Here is a 14,185-nt window from a genome sequence, read left to right as displayed (position 1 = left end):
CTAGGAGTGCAACTAGTGCCCACTTGTGCTGCTGTAAATCACAGAACAGCCCTAACTCCCCCGCCCCCCGAATGCAGCCTTGTTTCCTGTTGAATGTGTATCACCTCAGCCCTGAACCGGTGTCTGTAGGAACACTGAAATAGCCAAACCAGCATGCTGACAGCACTCGATTCATGGCTTAACTGATTTGTAATGCTGTTCTCTTTAATTTCAGCTCAGATTTGTTAGGCAAGCAGAGGAGTGGGAGAGGAGGTTTAACTTGTGGTGGTGGGCAGTTGGGTGGTTGTTCCTTGGGGCTCTCCATGTCCTGCTCCCAGAAGAGCATCACTTCAGTAGAAAACATCCTCCTGCAGAAGCACAGGCTGAGTGGAGCACTGGACTCTCCAACAGCAGCCTGTCCCTATTCCCAGCAGACTCATGGAGCTTCCTTCTCTGTGGAGCAGGAGCATGGAAGCTTATGCTGCCAAGGTGTGATAGCTTGGAGAAAAGCGAAGCTGAGCTCTGTGGCTGAGAGCATCCTGCCCACAGCTCCTGCTGGTGTGGGCATGAACCCTACCCATTGCTGCTTCTGAGGAACCTCTCCCAGATTCAGCATTGAGCTGGGATCTTTTTCCTTAGAGCTAAACATAGTCTGGTCCAAATAAAACAAAACATTTGCGTTCAGGTTTTATAAAGAGAACTTGAGGTAAGAAGGGGTGAGAAGGGGAGATGAGGAGTGTGGCCCTATGCTGAGGGTTGGATCTGAAAACAAGCCTCCCAGCCCCACCCTCTCTCCTGCACCCAGCTTCCATCCAGGCGAGTAATATTGCTGTGTGGAAGTGTTTTTTGCTGTGTGGAAGTGTTAGCCATCAGAGCACTTCTTCAGAGAAAGCATTTAACTCTGTTGTGGTACTAAAAACATTATATATTACACTGTCATTAGTGGACAGCTTTTGCTCTTCAAATTAAATAGTTTAAAGCTGCTGTAAATTGCACACAGATTTTTAAAGAATTGGGGAAACAAATGTGAAATTGCAGCTGTCGACCCAAGAGGCAGACTGGTTATTTCTTCTTAACTCAGTTGCCCTCACCCCTTTGGAAAGGCCAAATGGGGGTGGCATGAAGTCTGTACTGGGAATGCAGTTGGGACCTGTGGTGCTCATTGGAGCAGACCATTGGGCTTCAATGAGGGACTGAGACCCCCATGCATCTGACTGCCTGGCTGTTTAATTGTTATGCTGCTGCTCTCAGCCTCCTTCCCTTCCCTCCCCTTTGGCAGGAGCTTGCCCAGCAGGAATGTTTGTTTAACCAGTATTTGCCTTCCGCAAGTCACAGGAGGAATCAAGGAGCTCATGAGGGATAAGGAGAACAATGATGGCAGTCTTCCCATCCAGCCTGATCATTGAGCCTGCTGCCCAGCCTCGGATTTGTCAGAAACCTGGGTTTCACAGCTCTGAGCTGGCTGCAGTGCTGTGCTGCCAGCTCCTTGGGGCAGGGTCAGCTCCTTGCTGTGAAGGATGCCCAAACTCTGCAGCTCCTCGTCTGCTTTCTTCTTCTATGGATCTGAACCCCAACCATAACCATAACATTGTGGGTGCATGTTTGGGATGATCCCTGTGCAATGGGGGCACTAAGGGAGCCTGGCAGCTCCCCCACGCACTGGGGCCAACTCCCTCCCCATGGATGCTGGTAAAGGGGCAGCTTAGAGGGTACATGCTTCATGAAAGCCTTTGACATCTTCATATTGCCTGAATGGACTAGAAGATATCTTAGTTCAAGTAAACAACATCCAGGAGCTTTGTAGATAACTTTGTATTTTGGTCTGAAAATTTGACAAACTTTCAGGAGAGGTGCTGGATGTCAGCTATTCTCAGGATAGTTTAAAAGGGATTTGGGCCAAAAAGCTTTTAGTGCATAACTGACTCGCTCCAGTGGCTTCCTTCTGAAGGCAGGCTGGAAACTTGGGATTGTTTTTAATATTGTTGTCCTGAAGTAGATGCTCCAATAATAGGAGGAAGTTCAGAGTGTGTTTTCATTAAGCCATGCCTGGAGAAGTTATGAAGTAGATAATTCAGGGTCCTTGGGGAAAGTGAAAAGAACAGATCATAAAATATCTGATGTGCAGTAGTTAGTAGTTGGTTTTGAGGAAGAACATTTTAGATTTTCACTGTTATCTTCACTAAGGCAACAGAGTAAAGCATTTGACCATAACAATACATGGTAGCAGCAGAAGAAACAACTTTTCCTCATCGTGCATGGCAGGTTTTGGTACCAGGTTGAATTTTTTTTTCCCCCTGATGTATTCCGTGGATGTTTCATGACATCTGCAATTATAACCTTAAGCATTCTGTTGACCAGTGAGTGAAATCCCACCATGTGGCTGGGCAAATATTGGAACCTGCCACTGAGCACTCCAGCTGTACTTTTAAGAAAGGCTCGAGACTTTGCTTTTCTCTCTTGCTTTCAGCACAGATGTTTTGTACTGGCAATGGAGAGTCTGGTGCCAGAGTGGAATGAGGTGCTTCAGATGCATGTGCTGGCATGGTGCTTTCTCATGGTGCTGCTATAAGTGTTCATTAGTCTTGGCACGTTTGTAGTGGATTAAGAATTTCTTCCATTAAGATCCTACCGTGCTACTACTCTGTTAGTGCTCTTGCTGCAGCTGCATCTAGCCAGTGCAGACTGTGCAGCATTTGCTGTCCTAAAGTTCGATGTTGTACAGCATGGAGGCTTTGGTTGCTTTTCTTTCCACTTGTTGGATACTACCAGCAGTATCCTTACTTTGTAGGGCAGTGCCTGTGAGAGGCCTGGGAGGAGCTGTCGGGAATTCTTGTCTCTTGCTTCTGTAGTTCCTATCAGGATTTCTCACTTCTGTGAAAGCCATCTGTGCACTGGATCACTTCTACAGCATCCTGTAGCTCTCTAACCAGCTATTCCCGAGCAGCACCTTCTCCCATGTGCTTCTTCCTCCCTTGGTAGGGAAGGGGGGATATCAATCCTGCCAGTGCACAGAGGCATGATGTACTGAGTGTGGATGTCTAACACATTGTGCAGCAATGTTAACATGCACCCCAAGAAATAGGGAAGAAGCCTTGCCTCCATTAAATAATTTATCTACTGCCATTGTGAATCTTCAGGCAGGAATCTTGCCCTGTAACATTTCTATCTGGCTGAAAGTAGCTGAGGTGGAAGCTGACTTTGAGGTTCTTACAGATGCGATGAGCTGTTTGGTGCTGTGCAGATGTTTCTGTATTTAAAAGGCCGTACTGACCTGATCCATGTACAGTAAACAGTTAATCGCTTCTCTACATTTTGTAAAATTCAGATTTCAAATGCTGACCAAGTAAGAAACAAATCTAATGCAGATGGATGCTGGTCTTTAAAGTGGAATGGCAGAGTGCCAACTGGCTGCCCCTTAGCTCTTCACACTACAATAGGAAAAATGCCTTGAGTGGGAACCTCCCTTCCCCTCAGTACCAGGCCAGCAGAAGTTAACTGTACAGACCCCGCTGTCCTGCAAGTGCTAATTCAGTGTGGGACCAACCTCTCACAAGATCACAGTTCAATCTGCTTTGAAGATAGTGGCTAGTGGCCAGTTGAGTAGGAGGCTTTATTTTGGATAGCTTCTTGGCATTTGCTTTCCATCTTGCAGTGCATCAATGACCAAACACCTTCGTTTTACTGCAGAATCAATAGCTGTGTAGCCTTGGCAGCTGTCAGCGTTACATACAGACTCGGCTGCTGACTGCTTTTTTCCATTATTAAGATTCTTTCTTTAATTGATAAAAGGGGATCTTTTACTGCAAACTGTGCAGCATGCAGCACATCACGGCTATGGGGTGTCTTGGTGCAGGCTCTGACCTGCTCCTTGGAGCTCTCCCTGTCCTGGCACAAGGCAGTAGGAAGCTGCCTGGTCTTGGGTTTTGATGTTTATAGATTTCTGGTCTTTTCAGCATCCTGGGATGGTGGCATGCTGATGCCAGTGAGGGATGGTGGGTTGGGATCTGGGTGCAAACTAATGAAGCAAGTCTTTGTTGTTTCCTGGGGAGCCCTGGGGGTTTTGTCTTGTTTAAAAAAAGAAAATACACACAACCAAAAAACCCAAAAATAAACAAAAAATGAACACCTAACCCCCCCCAAACAAATCCAAACCCTATCCAACCTGTTTTCTGAGGGTGAAACGATTAACAGTAGCCTGGCTACTACTTGCATCTGAGTGAGTTGAGCCCTTCATTTCTGAAATGTGGGGAGAACTCAAAGGGAGAAGGGAAGGACCATGTTTTCTGCCATTGCTCCATGCATCACTGTGATGAGCGCTTGCGCTTCCCTGCCAAAGGCAGCTCGGTAACTGTTGGTGCTCTCCCCATCCCAGGCCATACAGTACATGGAGCTGATCCCGAAGGAGATGCAGCCGGTGGCAGGAACGGAGGGGGCCTACTACCGCCGGCGGCAGCTGATGAGACAACTCCCGCTGTACGACCAGGATCCATCCCAGTGCCGCGGCCTCACCGAGGGCGAGCTGAAGCTGATGGAAGACTTTGTGAAGAAGTACAAAGCTGAGGCGCTGGGCGTTGGGGAGGTGGCTCTGCCAGGCCAGGGCGGCGCCGGGAAGGAGGAGGGGAAGCAGCAGGACAAGAGCATTGCAGCCAGCAAACCCCCCGAGTCCACCAATGGGGCCCTGGAGAACGTGCCTGCAGGAGGGCGCTATGTGAGTGTCGTGCCCCATGGTGGTGGGATGGGCTGGATGGGGTGTCCTGGCTCTGCTTGGAGCTTGGGGAGCTTTCAGGGAATAACTTTGGTCTCAACTAGAGGGGGGAAAAAGATTGCATCAGCCAGGGACATCTGTTCCTTGTTCACAATACTCCTCCTGTGGGCTTCTCCAAGGCTGCTGCAGTGCTTTTTCAAGCAGCTGAAGCACTGCTGCAATACCCAGTTGTGCTGTGGTGTGCTTTTGTAGAGCCCTATGAAAGACCCCAGTGGGGCATGCATGCTCCTCCCGATCTTGCTGTGAATACAAGTGTCTGTCTAACAGGGGTGGTTATCATCTCTTCACCGTCACCCTCCCTCCACAGCAAAAGCTGAGCTGAACCGCCAGGGTGAGTAAACCCTCTGCTAGCTGCATGAGCAATGATTTCGGCTTTGGATTCTTGGCAGCCCTGAAAGATTGGGCATGACATGGCCCCGGGTGTTTGTGAGTCAATAAGGTACTCAAGACATTTCACTGAGAGTCAGTGAGTGTTTCCAGCTAGGCATCCAGACCAGAGCAAGTGGAAAGACTGCAAGTGACAAGAGGTGGTGGCTCGCTCTAATTAATGCAGAGCTGTGAACATGGAGATAGTGCTTCCAGGGCTGTAATCGCTTGGAGGAACTTTGAACAGATGTCCCTGGGCATAAAAATACATTTACACAGGGAAATGATTGAGATTCCCTAACACCCTTTCAGATTTATATTCTCCCAGCACTGTCTGGAGTGGCCATTGTGCTTGCTGAACAAATGCTTATCATAAAATATGGAGAGTGAAAATATATCAAACTGCCCCTTGTGAGGGTGACTTGCAGCAGAGGTTTTAAAGCTGTAAAAGAAAAATGGTGTCTGAGGGTTTATAAGGCAAGATTTTTCTTGCCATTACTGCACTGAGATTGTAACATGTTCAGAGCAGTTTTCATTTTCATTCCATATTGGGTAATGTATCCCCTCTGCTATGGCCTTTTCTATTAACATGCATCTGACTTTCAGAGTCCAGTGATACAATAAAGGTTTCTCACCATTGCAACAAAATACTGAATTGGGCAAAGAATTTTAATCTAAAAAAGTAGGCAAGAAAGGAAGGTTTCTATTAAACATTTGTTAATAAAAGTCAACTTAGCAATGAGAGTTTACTTAGACTGCAAGTTTGTCCTTCCAGAGTTACATAGCTGTGATGTTATTGTCCTTAGTTTAAAGCATCATTTTTCTCAAGGCACTAGCTGAAAAATCAAACCACTTCAAAAGTTGTAGAAGATCCACTTTGACCAACACACTGTGCAGCTCAGCTTACAGCAGCCCCATGGAGTGCTGTGGGTTTTTGCTGTACTAACACAGACCTCCTGTTTCCCCCTCTAACAAAACACTGCCCACTGTAATAAGATCTCCTGTGCAGGAATTAATGCAGCTAACCTGATAGGAATGGACTGTGTCCCAAGGTCTGAAATGTGCTTATCTTCCAGAAGGTCTGCTGGCTTTCACAAAACTGCAGTGGGAAAGTTCTGTCATAGAAAAATGAGATATAGCACTTTACTTTGCAATATGTGTGAGGCTGAAAGTAGATGTGAGCAAAATGAACTATATGAAGACTGAGAATGGACGTGAAGGGACTGAGAAATGAAGTGCATAAAGCCAGTGATACTGGAGGCTCTAATGTTCTCGCTGTATTCAGGGTCGAAATGTACATCAGCACACTCCAAAACAAAAACAACATTACCTTTGCTCTAGAAGAGAATGAACTCAGAAAGCACCAAAGCTGAACCAGGAAATAAGCTGGAATTTCCTTGGGTGTTTGTGTGGTCCCTGTGCTAAAGTTGTTAAACCTCTTATTGCACACTCAGGCCAGCTGTGTTGAAATTGGTGTGTAAAGGAAAACATACAGGGCCAATGTAAATCACCCTGAGAGAGGCATCTGAGCTCAAAAAGCTTTTTGGACTCATCTCGGCTGCAGAGAGGGGCCCCATCACTGCAATAAGCCTGTCCTATGAGCTGAGTGTTCTCCACTGAGCATAAAATCATCTTTAACCCCCTCAGAACTGGAAAGTCTTCTGGTGTTATAAGCCACTGTGTTGGAATCAAATCAAATCTGAAGCAGTTGATCAAAATTAGCCATTGTCCCAAAAAGCTTAAGGCTAGCAATGTAGGAAGTGCTCTGGGGAAGCCTTGTGGTATCTGGGGCACTCCTGTGGGAGCTGTGATTGCAAAGTAGCAGCCAGCAGAGAGGGTGAGTTTGGAAAAGCTTAGGAGAAAGGGACACTTTCTTGGCCAACACCTCTGGTAACTCTGCTAATAAAGTCTTCACTCCTCTCCTTACATGATGGAGATGTAAAGTAAGTACCAAGCTGTAATCCCATCTTAAATTTGAAGAGACACTTTAGCATAAATGGCAGGGCGGTGGAAGTTATATGATGTTTAGGAAAAGCCCTGTGGATAACTGCCATGGAAAGAAACAGCAAAATAAGTTGTTTTTCTAACAGTTCTTGTTGGCAAGAAACTTGAACTCAGAGTTGGAAAGCTGCTCGTGTTTGTTCTCGCTGTTAGATCTTGCAAGATAAGTGGGGCTGGGATGGATGGCTCTGGTGGTTTCTCCATACTGTCACCCCCAGAGGCAGCTGCAGGGTTGGGCTCTGCTGCCCTGACTCACCCAAATCTGGTGCTCTGGGGAGGTGTCAGGGGTGTAGGGAAAATATGGCCTCAGTCCCATACACTGGGTGCAGAATCTGCCGGTGCCCATCTGCTCCCGCTGCCAGCGAGGCTGGTGTCCAGGAGTAGTGCTCCACAGCAAGCGTGGCAGCTTCATGTACTTGTTTTCTTGTTCGTACAGACCAGAAATAGCACGTCTTCTGCGCCACTGAGCTTACTCCTTCATTGGCATGGGTCTTGGGAGTACTTAGAAATGTGTGTGAAGCCCTTTGCAGTAGAAGGAGCGGTGTAAGCAGACATATCCCCTTTCAGACTCTCAGAAAAGCCAAGCCAGGAAACATTTTGTCTCTCTTCTATTGCTGCCTTCACTAGTCATACTGGATTTCCTGGTAAATAGGAGATGCCCGTCAGCATGGTGGAACCACTCCAAGGACTGTGGGGCAGCTAATGAAAATTCAGACTGAACCAAGGAGGAGGCAATAGCAAGGCATGCTAGAAATAACAGCAACAAAACAAAGAAAAGCCACTTGGTGGGTGTAGATAGGCCTGTAGCCTTCTGCTGTGTAAAGGGCAAAATGAGTTTAAGAAAACTCCCTAGATGCAAAGAACGATCTCTTTGGCAGTCAGGCCATGAACTAGCAAAAGGGGCTGGATGTGGTGGGAAGCTTGCCCTTGGTTTGACATGTGCAGAGCTCACAGAGAAGCCCCACTCCCTCTGTGCCCCAGAGAAGCTGTTTCTGCTGCTGCTATACTGGGGTTGTATCAGGGAGGATCATAGCGGGTGAGTTTCTCAGGCTGTTGTGGCATCAGGGTGGTGTTCCTCAGGTTGTGGACCACAGCTGCCCTGTGGGATGTCCCCCTCTTCTCTTCCTGCCCTGTCCCTGATGTTCTCCTTCAGCTCAGGAAGTGTTATTTACCTTCTGCTGAGAAATTTTGGTTTTGTGTTTCTTCCACCCACCTTTTAGAAGTTTGTTGGCTTAAATCAGAGCATTTGTAAGCAAATTCATCATCTGAATGCAGGGAAACTCCCAACCCTGTGCTGCCTGGAGTATGCTGGAGGGGGAACAAGGCCATGCAAATAGTCTGGTTGGGCACAGCAGCAGAAACCACAACAGATGCGACACGAAAGCTGCTTTACACTGCATCTTGGTTTCATAAAAGCCTCCTCCAGACTGCTAGTAGAAGTCTGGCCTTGCAGCCAAGGGCTCTGCTGGAAGAGACTCCAGCCGCTACTTAAGAGTGTTTTGTTTAGGGAGTGACAAAGCACAGGCTCCAAGTTGTTAGCCTGACCTGGACTATCCAGACTTAAATGGGAATTTAAATAACAGCTCATCAGCTGTCAGCCTCAGAGAGGAGAGCTTTAAAGCTTTCTCTAACCTAATCACAGGATCACTCTGCAGGCACAGATAAAGAGTAAAGCCAGTTGGCCTTGTGTGTAATGTGCATAAATGTTAATTAATCTTCAGATTAGCCAAGTCTAATAATTGGCCTGTTATAAATTGAAAGCACTGTGCTGAAAGTGACATCTGTCTTATGCATAGATGTATATTTTAAAACACAGCGAGAAAAGAACCAAGTCTCTAATCTCTATGCAAAATAACATCTTTGGCACACTGCACTTCAGCACTATAGGATGTCTTATTAACTCAGAGCACCTTTGCATTTTAGTGATTTTGGTTTTAGTCTGGGGGGGTGGGTCGCAAAGGCCAGACACGTAGCTGATGGTGGGCAGTGCTATTCTTACCTGCCTGGATCTAGCTGTGGACAAAAGTAAACAGTATTCCAGGGGAAGACTAGCCAATATATATTTATAATGACTTTTAATTATTTTGCATCTTGACAGTCTGTCCATACATAGCACTGGTCCAAATGTTTGCACAGGATGTGAAGTGGTAGCCTGAAAGGTGTTGGTTCTGTTGGCTGTGGGTGCCCTGTGATGCTCTGTGTTGTCTGAGTTCTACTGCACAATTGAGATGTTTTCCCAGCACTTTTCTTGAGCTGCAACCTTTGCTTTCTCTTCAGTTTAGCATTTCCTTGCTCTTCCGCCTCGCTGCACTGTTTCTATAGCCTCATTTCAGACTGGTGATACAGCTGTGAAGTCCGGCTCCGGTATTCTCAAGATTCCTTTCACAGAACAAGAGCTTAAATGAAAGCAACCTAAGTCACACAGCTTAGCAGTCCTGGAATTAAATGTCTTATTTCCACTGTCCTCCTTGGTGCTATGGAATGTTGAGCAGGGACACAGCAGGTCCCCCAGGCTATGTACAAGTGGGAAGCACTGAGGATGTGCTTGGAGATTATGGTGTTGTGTTTTGCTAACTGTGCTTTTAACCAGCTGTGTGGTTAAGCACAGTGCATGCCCGTGCTCACGCCGCTGTCTCTGTTGCAGCGCTGCGAGACCTGCAAGCAGGCAGTGCCCGAGGACTGCCCGGTGGTGTATGCCGACAGGGCGGGCTACTCCCGGCAGTGGCACCCGGCGTGCTTCGTGTGCTGCCGGTGCTCCGAGCCCCTTGTTGACCTCATCTACTTCTGGAAGAGCGGGGCCGCCTGGTGCGGGCGCCACTACTGCGAGAGCCTCCGGCCGCGCTGCGCCGGCTGCGATGAGGTGAGGACCAGCCGCTCCTTGACTGCGTTGGGGTCTTGGTGCAGGCTAATTCAGGGCTGCTTAACCTGCTGCTTAACCTGCCTGCCTAGCTGTGCCTCCTGAGATGCCCTCTGGGAGCGGCATCCTTCTGGTTCTGATCACCAGGGCTGCAGCTCTGCGGAACTGGAGGTGCCTAAAGAAAATGGGGTGAAACAGCATGGTGTTAATGACAGTCTCAGCTGGCGATGCTGTATCTATCTCAGAGCAACAATCCAGCTCTAGCTGTATTTAAAACCTGATGGTTTTATAGTGCTTAATTGCAGCCCATGACTCAGTTGCTCAGGAGGTCCTGTGCCTTTTAATTACCCCTTCCTGAAGCCTTGCTTCCATGGCCGTCGGCTTGGTGGGAGGCGTGGGGTGGGCTCTCCCTGTTCCTGCCATGCTCCAGCTTGGTGAGCCAGTGGAAATAAGCAATTGTGTGTCTGTCCCGTAGATCATCTTCTCGGAAGACTACCAGCAGGCAGAAGGGATGGCCTGGCACAAGAAGCACTTTGCCTGCCTGGAGTGCGAGACACTGCTGAGTGGCAAACCCTTCACTCTGGACAACACCAGCCTCCTGTGCACGACCTGCAGCAAAAGCAAACACCTCTGAGCAGAAAGTGGCCTGGTGCAAAGTGGGGTCCCCGAGGTCCCAGAACTGGGGTCATTTGACAAGTACATGAGAAGGGGAAGGTTAAAAAACAATTAAGAGCCTGGCTATTCACTTGCAAGCAACTAAGTGCCCCCTTGCATCCAATACAGCTTGCAGGAGATCATTTCCTTGGGGAGGAAGCAAAAGGAACTCATGTGCCTGTGGGTGGGAGGTACATGGTGTATCTGACTAGGAGGGACTGAAAGGAGGTTCTGTGTTGTGCTGGTTTTCTTATAAAGTCTCTTCAAGCTTCTTACGACTATGATTTTGCAATAGGCTTTTGGAAATAACACATCTCAAAAGTCACTTTTGGCATACTAAACCTATGGCCATGGTCAAAACCAAGGGTTATTCATATTTTTGGAAATCCATACTGGAAGTTTAGACCAACAGGCTGCTGACAGCTGTACTAAAGCAATGGGTTTGAAGAATTTGATTAACCTGGGTGATCACTTTCTGAAAGCAAATGATATGAAATTGCAGCAACATGTAGCTGTAGCTTTCTCCTCCTTAGCATAAAATAATGTAAAAATAAGTTGGCACACAGGGAGATTGGTTTAACTCTGGAGAGACGGGAAGGGAGCAGCTCTGCCCCAGGGCAGTGACTGCTCATTGCTTGTGAGCTTTAGCCCTGAAATGGGGAGCCTGATTTTGTGTTCCCAGCCTCTCGCCTGCCTCCACTGCCTGTTGCTGCAGGTGAGCATGTTTCCACAGAGCAGCATTGTGTTCTACTGCAGTGCTGGAGATCGTTAAGCATTTAAAATGTGAGCCCTTTATTTCAGCTGGGTTTGACCAGGAATTTTATAGAAAGCAGCTTTCCTAAGCTGTCTTGGGGGAGGATTGTGCCTGAAACGCTGCAGTGCCAGGTTTTCCCTGTAATATGTCAATGACCCCCTCCAAGCACCAGGGAACTGCACCTTCTCCTTGGAGCTGGCAGCACCCTTGCCCTGGGCTCTGCACTGCTCCTTGTCCCACAGCTCTCCCATCCCTGGGGAAGGTCCCTGTGACCTCCTGGATCTGATAGGGGTGACACCATCCCAGGACCTGGCACTGAGTCTCTGTCATTAGTATTTGTTCCCTACATCAAGCAATGCTTCTGGTAGTCACTGAAAATATCAGCTAGTCCAGGCTGGCAGATGTCTGTGTGCTTGGTCTTTTTTCTTATATTAAATGTACATTATTTGCCAGAGAACTGGAATATTTTTTGCAGAGGTGAATGTGCAAGGAGCTTGCAATCGCTGGGTTTTCTTTCTGCTACGGAAGATGCTGGTTTCTCTTTAAAGCATGCTCCATGCTGTGGATGTTTGCTTGCTTATGATAAAATAACTTGCAAATGAGAGTTGGGGGGAACTGTACCAGGTGCAGGGTTGGAGCATTTGAGCTGTGGGCCAGGCTGTGCCCCTCTGCCATGTGTGTTGGGGGTGTAAAAACATACCTGCATGTGGGGCACGAGTGCTTCTTAAGCCTTGTCCAGCCCTATGCTGCTGCACGGTTGATATTCCTGGAAATGCTGGGGTATTTGAAGGGAGTAAATGCAAAGGAGTGGAAACACCCCAAGGTGGCAGCCACAGCAGTAGCTGTGGGGTGATGGACGTGTGTTGCAGTGTGTAGTGGTACTTGTGCTCCTGGGGTTGTTTGTCCATCTCGGGTTAATGAATGGATGTGCTGAGTGCCAAGGTTGGATGCTTCAAGTCAAGAGAGGATGTGTAGACCTCAAGCAGTGCTAGGAATAGTAAAGCTCCCTTGGATCGGCCTTGGGTACAGGCACGTTGGTTGTAAGTAAAGTGGGAATGAAAAATAAAGCCCTGTGCTTATTAGCTTTATTGCTGCTTCTTCATTTTGTTTCAAGGAAAATGTTTTTATGTCTTTGTAAATTTTTTTTTTAAGACACATTCTAAACCCTGTGATGTTAAAGCAGACAGAAGTGCATACACTCAGTGTAAGCAGTGATGGGAATAGTGTGAATCACCTATGAGAGGCTCTTTCAGCACAGGCATTAACATCCGAAACAGCATTCCCTCATGGAAAGGCAGTGTCCATTTGCAACACAGCTGGTTACCTCTTAAGATGATCGCCTACAAGGTAGGTGCATGGCCATTGCACAGGTGTCTGCAAGGAAATTAAATGGAAAAAATAAAATCAACAAAACATCAAGTTTGTCAACGTGAAAGACTATTAACTGAACGACTGCCATCACAGCATGCTGCAGTCTGCTCCCTGGGTGGTTTTTGTTTGTTCTGGCGCAGCTGGCTGCATAGTCCTTGCAGGGATTGTGATGGAATGAGCCCCTTCCACTGCAGCCAGGGTTAACAAACCAATCGAGACTCAAAGGGAGGAGGTGGAGAAGAGATGGCTCTTGTGTTCTCTGCTGAAGAAGAATGTGCGTGGTGGGAGCTGGGGTAAAGGTCAGAGCAGAAGCATGGGGAGAGAAGGGGAGTCTGGGGAGGAGCGCTGGCACTCCAGTGCAGCAGTGGGGCAGGAGGTGTAATGCCAGGACTAAAGCCTGCCTCCGTGTCCAGCACTGTGTTGCTGTCCACCCTGAGGGTGGGGAACCCTCCACTGTCCCCAGCCATCGATCTGGGGTGGTGAGGGCAGCGCTGGGTCATCCCACCACCCTCCCTGCAGTGGGATGGTCACTGAATGAGATGGTCTGTCTTATGTACAAGGATTGTTCTCAATGGTATTACCTTGGTTGTGTTTATCTTGCTGTACTATGACTGCAGTCTACACATAGCATCAACTTCTTGCACAGTCTATCTCCATGAACACAATCCTCTATCACTAACACCTTTATTTGGCTACTTGGAAAGAAGATGCCGCTGTAGCATGTTCTGGTTTGGGTTTTGATTTTTTGATCTATAAACTGTAAATCTTCTCTGAAGTCCCTGTTTCAGCATACACGCTTGCTTCAGGCTTCTTGGGCTGCTGGCATCCACTCAAACCTTTCAGGTATTTCTGCAGCTTGTAAAATACTGTCTGCTAGAAAAATCACTGCAATTAAACAGCTTAACAAAATCCTGGACCTCTCAAGTGTTAGGAGCAAAAGCTTGAAATTAATGCATCTAATAGCTCAAAATGTATGTGATTCTTCACTTTTGATATTAAAATTGAAACTCAGCTTAACCATGAGAAGATATTCGTGCCAAGTACAGACATTACACTGTGTTTTGCTATGGATTATCATCTAGAATGAAGGAAGCTGCTGCAGGTGCCTTCTGTAGGTCCTGATCTCTGGTTTTCAAGGAAGTTACATTTACAGGGGCATGCTGGCCTGTCTAATATGGAACCATCAGTGAGCATGTTGGGGTCTGTCCAGAAAAGGAATAAAATCAGAGGTGTTTCACAGGGTTACATCATACGAGAGGATAGACTAAGGGCAAAGACTGTTGTGTGACTATCTGAAAAGCATCTTGTACCACAGCTGTGTCCAGACATGGATGCTGCTCACTTCAAATGCTGCTGTGTGGCATAAAGGATGGCACAAGGCCCCGGTGTGTGCCGGTTGGAGCAGTCCATGAGAGCTGAATGGGTGAGCTGAACATCT

The 14,185-nt window shown here is 47.5% G+C and overlaps 1 protein-coding gene across 2 annotated transcripts in view; it reads left to right on the top strand.

The window, feature by feature from the left end:
* LMCD1 (LIM and cysteine rich domains 1) overlaps positions 1 to 12,464 on the top strand; it is a 29,645-nt gene extending 17,181 nt beyond the window's left edge. For both annotated transcript variants that reach the window (XM_030501851.1, XM_030501852.1), the window contains exons 4-6: positions 4,352 to 4,687; positions 9,756 to 9,971; positions 10,444 to 12,464. In XM_030501851.1, the coding sequence (XP_030357711.1) occupies positions 4,352 to 4,687; positions 9,756 to 9,971; positions 10,444 to 10,602 (711 nt within the window). In that variant the 3' untranslated portion in view covers positions 10,603 to 12,464. The remainder of the gene's footprint in view (positions 1 to 4,351; positions 4,688 to 9,755; positions 9,972 to 10,443) is intronic.
* Positions 12,465 to 14,185: the final 1,721 nt, after the last annotated feature.

This window comes from Strigops habroptila, chromosome 11, assembly GCF_004027225.2.
Source record: "Strigops habroptila isolate Jane chromosome 11, bStrHab1.2.pri, whole genome shotgun sequence".
NCBI lineage: Eukaryota > Metazoa > Chordata > Aves > Psittaciformes > Psittacidae > Strigops > Strigops habroptila.
The sequence above is the reverse complement of the archived record's forward strand: the minus strand, read 5'-3'. Positions and strand labels throughout refer to the sequence as shown.